Raw genomic sequence first — 10,205 nt, forward strand, 5'->3', positions numbered from 1 at the left:
GCCGAACTGGCAATTTTCATGGGGACCGGTTTGGTTCCAGGTTCCAAGCGTGGAATTGCCCACTCGCCCATCCCGATCGGACCGGTATATATATTATTTTAAAAAAAAAATTCCGCCCTAACTATAACTTCCTAGAAGATTCGGCGAGAACTAGTCTCAATTCAAGTACAAAGGCCTTCTCTGGTATATCCTTCAAGATTTATGGACTGATAAAACCAAAAGAGCATCAAATGTCAATTAAAATACACAAATACTCATCATTTGAACCATTAACTCGCCGTTCATGTGTCTATCAAGCGAGTAGAGTTTCATTTCTTAGTCCATCTAGACTTCGTTTGAGGGACAAAAGAAATCATTTTGAGAGCATACGTTGTTTAGGCCTATGTGAGATTCGCGATTGATTTGATCTACATATACCGGTTTGTAGCTAAGATTGGTGTAAACCCGCTTGTTCGGTCTTTGATCGATCAAGGAAAAACAAACTTACCTATTGATGGCTATACTTTGGCAATCTTAATGGCATTGATTAATAAATGCAATTTTGTAGGGATTGGGGACCTGTTCCATAGACCCCCCTGAGCAGGACCAGACCGGTCGTCTAGTACCTGGGTGGATCTATGGATCCAACGAGCTGTTCCTGGTGCCAATTTTTCAAAAACAATCCTTAGTGGGTGATTATATAAGCTAGAGGTGAGCATGGTCCGAGTGGACGGTTCCCGCCTTGGAACGGGGAATCTCCCACCCGGACCATGCTCACCCCTAGCTTATATAGTTATGCTTCAACCCTGACTCCGGTTAAGTTTTTACTGGAATTTTAGTTACATGCTCTCACAAGCAATATATTTCTAAATTATTATTATACATTTTTATGTGTATATACTTATACCACGGGTCCATCTTCAATAATCAATCACGTTGTTAGAGCTTCAAACAGAAATATAACCAGAGTCAACGATGGGGGACCCTCTACAACCAATTTCTAAAATTCAAGGGGCAAATTGCAAAAATCGAAATGTTGAGGGGCAGTTTGCAACAATCCTAAAGCTTGCAGGGCTATGTGTAATTTTCCCATTGAAAATAGTTTGAAGCGACTCAGACAAGCCTATCCAACTGCAAACAATGCATAGCATGAAAGAGGGGCCAAAAAAAGAAGAAGAGGAAACGGTGAAATTGAATAATATTGGGCTTATATAGATGTGCATTCAGCCTTGACTTCGGTTAAGTTCTTACCTGAATTTTAGTTACATGCTCTGGTATGCAATATATTTCCAAATTATCATTCTACTTTTTTATGTGTATATATACTTATACAACGAGTCCGTCCTCAATATTCAATCATGTTGTTAGAGCTTCAAGCAGAATATAGCTAGAGTCAACGTTGGGGGACACACCGCAACCAATTTCCAAAATTTGGGGGGCAAATTTGCAAAAGCCGAAATGTTGAGGGGCAATTTGCAACAACCCTAAAACTCGTGGGGCTATGTGTAATTTCCACATTGAAAATAGTTTGAAGCGGCACAAAGAAGACTATCCAACTACAAGCATGCAAGAGGGGCCAAAAAAAGAAGAGGAAAAGTCGAAACGGAATAACATTGGCTTATATGCAAAAAATTGAAATGTCGGGGGGCAACTAGCAGCAATATCAAAACTTGGGGGGGGGCGGGCTATGTGTGTAATTTGCTCATTGAAAATATATTGAAGCGGCACAAAACTGTCCAACTACAAACAATGCATAGACCAAACGACGTCTTACGTCTTACTTCCAAAGAAAAGCACAAACTTTACTTTGAGTGACAATTATGACTCGAATTCTTTTTTGTCTCATGAAAAATTACAAACTCTCACTTAAAACCCAAATCTGGCCCGAACAATTTGAAAATTTTACATCGCGGGGGTTATGTTTGAGACTCGAGTAAAAGTTTGTGCTTTTTATTGAAACAAAAAAAGGTTTGGGTCAGAAACGTCACTCAAAGTAAAGTTAGTGCTTCTGTTTTTGAATTAACCCCTCAAAAGAGGGGCCAAAAATAAAGGAGGAAAAGGTGAAACAGCAAAAAGACATTGATCTGTCAAGAATGGGATTCGAACCCATGCCCTTTCGGACCAGTACCTGAAACTGGCGCCTTAGACCAACTCGGCCATCTTGACTTTTTGTCATACCTCTTGTTTATTTTATATTTATTAAAAGAAGAATATTCCGAGAGAGAATTCCCACAGATCAGTGGCAATTCCTCCTTAAACCCTCGCAGAAAACCTTTCCTTCTTCGCTTCGCCAACGAAGTTGTCCGCTGCGATCCCCAACCATGTCCGCGAAATGGCGCGCTCTGCAGCATCGCCACCGCTACACCTACAGCGCCGTCGTCTTCCCGCAGACCTTCGTCGACTCCTTGGCCGGCCAGTCCTCGAGCCATCCCAGATTCGACGCCGAGCTCCGAGAACTGACCTCCCTCAACTCGACCTATGCTCAGGTGAACCATGTCAAGAGGGTCGCTTCTTCTTTCGGCGACGTCCTCTCGTCGGCCCCCGACGAGCAGTCTCTCTCCAGAGCGGCGCGTCTCTACCTGGAGATCATGTTCCTCGAGAATTCCCCGCCCTTGCACAGGACTCTCGTCTCCGCTTTGGCCAAGGCGCGCGATCACCGGGGCTTGATCTGCAGGTGCTTTCGAGCTCTCTGTGAGGAGTATGGGGGTTCCCGGGGCAGAGGGAAGCGGTTCTGCGTGTCGCGAGCCGTGTTGTCGATAATGGGTATGCCCAAGTTGGGATATTTGATGGGTGTTGTGGAGGATTGTGCGGTTGTGGTGGCTCGCGATGTAGTTGACGGGTTGAGCAGTGTGGTTTTGGAGACTAGCGGGTGGGCGCGGCCTTCGCCCGTTGTGATGGAGCAATGCCAAGAGGCCTTGTCCTGCTTGTATTATTTGCTGCAAAAGTTCCCGTCTAAGTTTAATGATTTAGATAGTAAAGGTGTTATGGAGATGATTGTTCATGTCGTCTTGAGCATACTGAAGCTGTCCTCTTTTTCGCGGGATTGTTTTGTGGCTGCTGGAGTCAGCTTCTGTGCGGCTTTGCAAGCGTGTCTTAGTGCTGAAGAACTCGGGTTGTTTATCATAGCAGGTATTTTTCATGGAAGTCCTTGTTGTTCCGGTACTATTTGTGAAAGTGATCTTAGTGAGATTATTCTGAAGATACAGTACAGAGGGGATTTGTATCATGAAATTTGTAGCTTTTCTGCTCTCAGTAGACTTTGCTTGATCAGAGGAATTCTTACTGCGGTTTCCAGGAATGTGCTTAACATGCATTTTGTTGTAGCAAGTGATAAGTTCAATGGATGTGAAGGTTTTAAGGCTGCCAATAAAGTTGTTAAGACTATCCTTTATGATGGAATTTTGCCTGAGCTGTGTAACTTTTGCGAGAATCCCACCGACAGCCACTTCAACTTTCATGCATTGACGGTTATGCAAATTTGTTTGCAACAGATAAAGACGTCGTTGCTTGCTAAGCTTGCCATCTTTTCAGAGGATTATGATCCACTGAATGAGGAAATGGGGACCAGGATACTGAGGCTTATATGGAAAAACTTGGAGGACCCACTTAGTCAAACTGTCAAACAAGTTCACCTGATTTTTGATCTCTTCTTGGACATCCAGTCCACCCTTCACTGGGGAGATAGTAGTGACAAAATAAATGTATTCTTGAGGAAGATTGCTTCAGATCTTCTCCATTTAGGGCCACGCTGCAAGGGAAGGTATGTTCCTTTAGCTTCCCTGGCCAAGAGGTTGGGAGCGAGAGCTCTGTTAGGCATGAGTCCGGGTCTGCTATCTGAAACGGTACAGGCATACATTGATGATGATGTGTGCTGCGCTGCAACATCATTTTTGAAGTGTTTTCTTGAGAATCTGCGGGATGATTGTTGGAAGACTGATGGTATTGAGAGGGGATACGTACTGTATAGAGAGCATTGCCTGCACCCATTTTTGTATGGTCTTGCATCTGGGGCCTCAAAGCTCCGGTCAAATTTAAACACTTACGCTTTGCCTGTTTTATTAGAAGTTGACATAGATAGTATCTTTCCCATGCTTGCTTTTATTTCGGTTACGCCAACTGGAGAGGACAATGACTTATTGCATATGGAGCTCAATGGTAAACGAGCGGATTTGTCAAATGAGCAAAAAGTTGCAGTTGCAGTAGCCTTGCTCAAAGTATCTCGTCTGCTTGCTTTGATTGAAGGGGACATTGATTGGCTTGAAAAAACCTTGCTTGATCGAACAGTGGGTGGGCTAGAAGCAGAATATGTCAGCGACTATGCTCTTGTGTGCATAAAGGGAATAAAGATGAAAATCCTTGTTGAATGGCTTGTGCAGGCGTTGACCCATGTTGATGATTCACTGCGTGTAGATGCTGCGGAGTTCCTTTTCTTAAACCCCAAGACAGCTAGCCTTCCTTCGCATTTGGAACTGGCTCTGATGAAAGAAGCTATTCCATTGAACATGAGGTGTTCCTCAACAGCTTTTCAGATGAAATGGTGCAGTCTGTTCAGAAAGTTCTTTGCTCGGGTTCGAACAGCTCTGGAGAGGCAGTTAAAGCAGCAGGCATGGCAACCTCGACTGCATCATAAAGGCACAGAAATCTGTCTTTCCAATAGGAGTGAGGACACTTCATTCAGCAGAGCCGATGATCTTTTTTGTTTTATGAGATGGTTGAGTGCTTTTCTGTTCTTCTCCTGCTATCCATCTGCTCCATACAGGAGAAAGATAATGGCAATGGAGCTCATAGTGATAATGATGGATGTTTGGGCTGTTGCTCCTTCTTCTCAAGAAAACCATTTCTTTTCTCCTGAAAATCTTCATCCTTACAGTAGAGGAATTACATCGCCAGATTCAACATTCCTTTTACTTGGATCGATTATCGATAGTTGGGACCGGCTGAGGGAGAATTCCTTCCGCATATTGCTACATTTCCCCACCCCCCTTCCTGGGATTTCAAGTGATGAAATGGTGGTGAATATAATTGAATGGGCTAAAAAGTTAGTTTGCAGTCCACGTGTGAGGGAGAGTGATGCTGGAGCTCTGACACTGCGACTTATGTTCAGAAAGTATGTATTAGAACACGGATGGATAGTGAGAGCATCTGCAAATGTCATGTGTGACTCGCATTCTCAACCAAGTGAGTCGACGCATCCTGTGATGGATTACTTATGGTCTCTCATTGATTGGTTGGATGTGGCTGTTGAGGAAGGCAAGAGGGATCTTTCTGAAGCTTGCAAGAACAGCTTTGTGCATGGCGTACTGCTTTCTCTACGGTACACTTTTGAGGAATTGGATTGGAATTCCGATGCTGTTGTGTCTAGTATGTCAGAGATGAGACGTGCATTGAATAAGCTCTTGGACCTTATTTTGGAAATTACTTCTTTGGCACTTTGGGTGGTTTCTGCTGATGCTTGGTATCTGCCGGAAGACATGGATGAGATGGCTGATGATGATAATTTTGTCCTAGATTTTCCAGTGGAAGTGAATAATCCAGCACCTTCAGCAGAGTCGGATAAATGTTCAAAAGCAGGTCTGGAGCAGGTAGTAATGGTTGGGTGCTGGTTGGCTATGAAAGAGGTAATCTTCTGCTTTCTCTGATTGTCCCTTCTTACTTAATTTAGGTAAGACTATCCCTTAGTTCAAAGACAACCATATGGCCCCATCTTTTTCAGGTGAGTCTTCTGCTAGGTACCATCATTAGGAAAATTCCTTTACCAACAAGTACATATTCAGACTCTCTAGAGCCTAATGATGCTGCTGATATTTCGGCCGTAAAAATACCTGAGGCAGTACTTGACTTGAAGCAACTTGAAGCCATGGGCAATCACTTTTTGGAAGTCCTCTTGAAAATGAAGCATAATGGTGCAATCGACAAGACAAGGGCTGGATTTACTGCTCTTTGCAATCGTTTGCTCTGTTCCAATGATCCAGAGTATGTAATACGTTCTTTCAACCAAGGAGATATTTTATTAGCCTTTGAAAACAAAAGTTTTAAATGCACTCAACATATGAATGATGGTGTCTTTGGTTAACTTTTAATTTAAAAATTGTATGAAGAGACTGTAGCTTTTTTCTGTGTCCTTTACTGCACCAGTTTAATTATTTCCGTAGGAGAAGTCCAATGCATATTCCAAAAGCTGAAGTGAGCTGCTTGTCTTTGGTTAACTTTTTATCTAAATATTGTATGAGCAACTGTAGCTTTTTTCTGTGTCCTTTACTGCACCAGTTTAATCATTTCCATAAGAGAAGTCTGATGCATATTCCAAAAGCTGAAGTCTAAGCGCTGCTTGTTTTGTCAGACTCTGCAGGTTAACTGAATCTTGGATGGAATTGCTTATGGAAAGGACTGTGGCGAAAGGACAAGTAGTTGATGATTTGCTGAGGAGAAGTGCAGGCATTCCCGCTGCATTTATTGCTCTGTTCCTCTCAGAGCCGGAGGGAGCACCGAAGAAGCTTCTCCCATGTGCTCTGCGATGGCTAATTGATGTAGCTAACCAGTCACTGCAGGATCTCAATGCATCCAACATTGCCATTGGTGACCCTTGTATCTTTTTGCCAGAGAAAATAGACCATAAGGCTGAGTCAGCATTACCCGTTGATTCAACTACTAATGAAAGGACATCGAAAATTCGAGATGAGGGCGTTATCCCAACTGTTCATGCTTTCAATGTTCTTAGGACTGCTTTCAATGACACCAACCTTGCTACTGATACATCTGGTTTTTCTGCTGAAGCATTGATTGTTTCCGTCCGTGCTTTCTCTTCGCCCTATTGGGAGGTTCGAAACAGTGCTTGTCTAGCATATACTGCTCTGTTGCGAAGGATGATTGGATTCTTAAATGTACACAAACGAGAATCTGCCCGACGTTCCTTAACAGGGCTAGAATTTTTTCACAGGTACAGTATATTATAGCAGACGATATGCTCTCTCTTGTCTCGATGTTTTCTATTACTTTAAGATGATTGTTGCTCGTGTAAAATGTATAAGGTAAGGAAAATTTCGTAAACCAAAATGGAACTAAACTGGCAGTTTGACTAATTTAAATACTTCGTGTTTAGGCTGGCTTGGTTCAGGTCACAAAATTTAAATATAAATTCTGGTTAGTTTGAGCCTTTTGGCCAAAAACAAACGTATTCTGCCTGGATGGTAAGAATGGCGTACAATAGAATGGATTGCAGGCTCTACATGTAACATGACATTGAGTAGTTGCACATTATGTTCCTTAATGAGATATGTGATTTGTCACTCCACAAAGTGATGCTGATTGTTGGCAACAATATTCAATTCCTGATGCATGCTTTAACTGACATGTGCTCTAGTTCATTTAATTTGAACCTTTTTTTGTTCACTCACTACTTCAACCCATTTGCCTTCGATTTTCCACTTATATAGCTTTATTGAAGTTGGGAGGTCTTTATTTTCTCCTAGAAGGTATTCTTCAATCAGTTTTGATCAACATTACTATGGAATCCATCATGTTTACATGCTATGTCATTGCAACTTCATGTTAATTATGCATGCAAGATTTTTTTAGTTCTTTAGTAGCCATTAATAATAAGTCTTCATGCTCTAGGTATCCCTCTTTGCATTTCTTTTTATTAGAGGAACTTAAAATTGCAACGGAATTGCTTGACGATGGATCCACCAGACATTCGGAATCCAGCTTAGCCAAAGTTGTGCACCCGAGCTTGTGTCCAGTCCTGATCCTTCTTTCTAGGCTTAAGCCATCAGCCATAGCGGGTGAGATTGGTGATGACCTGGATCCTTTCCTGTTTATGCCGTTTATTAGAAAGTGCTCAACCCAGCGAAATATGAGGATTCGTGTTCTTGCATCTAGAGCTTTAACAGGCTTGGTATCTAATGAGAAGTTGCCTGGTGTCATTGTGAACATAGCCACTGAGTTGTCTTGTTTAGAGAACCATTGCTCTGGAATTGCTATTCCCCATATGTTCAGAACCACCAATGAAGCACAGCCCACTCCGTTCAATTTAATTCATGGAATGCTATTGCAGTTGTGTAGTCTTCTGGATACAAATTGTAGAAACCTCGCTGATTTCTCAAAGAAGGACCAAATTCTCAGTGATCTAATCCAACTTTTGGCTAAATGTTCATGGATTGGAAGCCCTCGATGGTGTCCTTGTCCTCCTGTCAACACTACTTTCTTAAGGGTCCTGGATCACATGCTCAGTATTGCCAGGGGATGCCGATCAGGTGAAACCATTTTTGACATTCGCAATTTGCTTTTAGAGCTGACAGCAGAATGCTTAGTTTTGGATGGCTCTTGTGTGCTTCCTTACTATGATCCAGTTGTTCCTGAATTGCGCGAACAATCAGCTACTTCATATTTCAGCTGTTTCTTCCAAGTATCAAATGAGAAGACTGGAGAAAATAATAATTTATCCCAGAAAAATGGCCTGTCTGACATTAATTTGTTGGCACCCGAAACACTTGGTGCTTCTTGCCAGCTCCAGGAAAAGCTAGTCTGCTGCCTGTCAGATTCATTATATGAAGTTCGGCTTGCAACATTGAAGTGGCTGCTGAAGTTCCTGAGGATTATGGAATCTGGCTGTCATGGCCATTATTTCTCAAGCAGCGATATGGCAGCTGTTCAACAGTGGACAAATGTTAACCTCCAGGATACAATAATGAAGCTTCTGTCCTTGGAGAAGAACCACAAGTGCACTAATTACATAGTACGAATTTTCTTCGCTTGGAATTTGCAGCAATATAACCAAGTTGGTAGTGAAACAGATGTAGGTACCAACTTCGTGGGTGTGATGGATTGTGATTCCGTGTTGCAAATCTGGGGCAGATTACTGTCCTTGTACAACATTGTAAGACATGCTAAAACGCGGGGGACCCTTATATGCTGCATGGCTGTTTGTGTGAAGCGGTTGGCAGGTCTACTTGCAAATTCTATTTTTGATGGTACAGAGAAGACTATAAATGAGTGTTTGGTTCAATTGGAGAGACAGAACCAACTATACGGATGCATCTCTATGTTCAACAAGCTAATTGAACTGCTCAGTGCCTCCTCTGAACCTGTAAACATGCGCAACGCAGCAGCTGAATCCATCATAGCATCTGGTATGCTGGAACAAGCTGAGGTTATTGGTCCTCTCTTCTGCAACAAAATGCCAGCAGAAAGTAGACCTTCCTTTTCTGATACAAAAGAAATTGCCATTATGTATGCTCATCAAGTACTCAAGATGTGGTTTACTTGTGTAAGACTGTTGGAGGATGAAGATGATGGGATCAGGCAGAAGCTGGCTTTGAATGTCCAAAAATGTTCTACGCCAAGACAATTGTTGGGAAGATCTAGTGCTTTCAGTGTTCCTACCCAAGTGGAAAAAGTACTCAAATCGAGCTTCGAGCATCTCTCATCTATTTTTGGTCATTGGATCGAATATTTTAATTATCTTGCCCAGTGGGTGCATGACATCGAAAAATATGAAAAGTCAGGAGGGGATCTAGTCAGACGTGTTTTCGACAAAGAAATTGACAACCATCATGAAGAAAAACTGCTGATTTGTCAAATCTGCTGCTTACATATGGAGAAACTGTTCATCTCTAGTTTCTGGGCAGTGAATTTGACTGACGAAGACAGTATCAAGAAGAATCTATATGCCTGGAGAACGAGATTCTTCACTCAGTTGATAACGTTTGGCGAGGATCATATGACAAAAGAAGATGATGTTTTCTGGATTGGTGGGGTTGGTAACCACAAGGATGCCTTTTTACCTCTGTATGCTAATCTTCTTGGCTTTTATGCCCTCTCTAAGTGCCTTTTAAGTGAGGATGGTATTACTAGTGATCCGGAGTTAGAATCGGATGTGGTTAAACTTTCGAAAGCTCTCTCTTTGTTTCTTAGGAACCCTTTGATTCTCAACCTGTTCTGTTTGGTGGTTGAATTACATGAGAGAAAGCTCAACCTCTCTGCTAATATCTCTATTCTTAAGTATAGGACTGATGATTTGCTGTGGGATTGTTTTGATCCTTACTTTCTTCTCAAGTGATAACTGGAAAGCAGTAGCAGGCAATTTAGAGCAGCAGACTCCAAATGAGTTGGTGCAAATTGGTGTGCCCCATTTATGTTTATATACATTTTTGTTGTAATATATTCTTTGGGCAGGTGTAGTGAAACAATTGTACTGGGCTATATAAAGGATCTCAATCTTTTTGCTA

General features: G+C 42.2%; 1 protein-coding gene and 1 non-coding gene across 3 annotated transcripts; one reads left to right on the forward strand and one right to left on the reverse strand.

The window, feature by feature from the left end:
• Positions 1-2,064: 2,064 nt before the first annotated feature.
• TRNAL-CAG (transfer RNA leucine (anticodon CAG)) lies at positions 2,065-2,145 on the reverse strand. Its single transcript has one exon. It is a non-coding gene; the product is annotated as a tRNA-Leu (tRNA).
• An 83-nt stretch (positions 2,146-2,228) lies between these two features.
• LOC115688429 (uncharacterized) lies at positions 2,229-10,205 on the forward strand. 2 transcript variants are annotated; one of them, XM_030614246.2, is made up of 5 exons: positions 2,967-3,108; positions 3,471-5,597; positions 5,693-5,952; positions 6,320-6,916; positions 7,594-10,205. In XM_030614246.2, the coding sequence occupies exons 2-5, from the start codon at positions 3,537-3,539 to the stop codon at positions 10,034-10,036; spliced, it is 5,361 nt and encodes a 1,786-aa protein (XP_030470106.1). In that variant the 5' UTR covers positions 2,967-3,108; positions 3,471-3,536; the 3' UTR covers positions 10,037-10,205. The 2 variants fall into 2 exon arrangements, with proteins under 2 accessions (XP_030470105.1, XP_030470106.1); XM_030614245.2 differs by having other exon boundaries at positions 2,229-5,597.

This window comes from Syzygium oleosum, unplaced genomic scaffold (assembly GCF_021117445.2).
Source record: "Syzygium oleosum isolate NSW1041296 unplaced genomic scaffold, Sole_v2.1 Sole_v2.19, whole genome shotgun sequence".
Classification (NCBI taxonomy): Eukaryota; Viridiplantae; Streptophyta; class Magnoliopsida; order Myrtales; family Myrtaceae; genus Syzygium; species Syzygium oleosum.

What these genes read in the sequence shown, in the direction of transcription:
- LOC115688429 (XM_030614245.2), top strand. Translation starts at nt 2,301, where the DNA reads ATGTCCGCGAAATGGCGCGCTCTGCAGCATCGCCACCGCTACACCTAC. An exon ending in GCTGGTTGGCTATGAAAGAG is followed by an intron (nt 5,598 to 5,692) that starts GTAATCTTCTGC and finishes CATCTTTTTCAG; the next exon opens with GTGAGTCTTCTGCTAGGTAC. An exon ending in GGGCTAGAATTTTTTCACAG is followed by an intron (nt 6,917 to 7,593) that starts GTACAGTATATT and finishes TTCATGCTCTAG; the next exon opens with GTATCCCTCTTTGCATTTCT.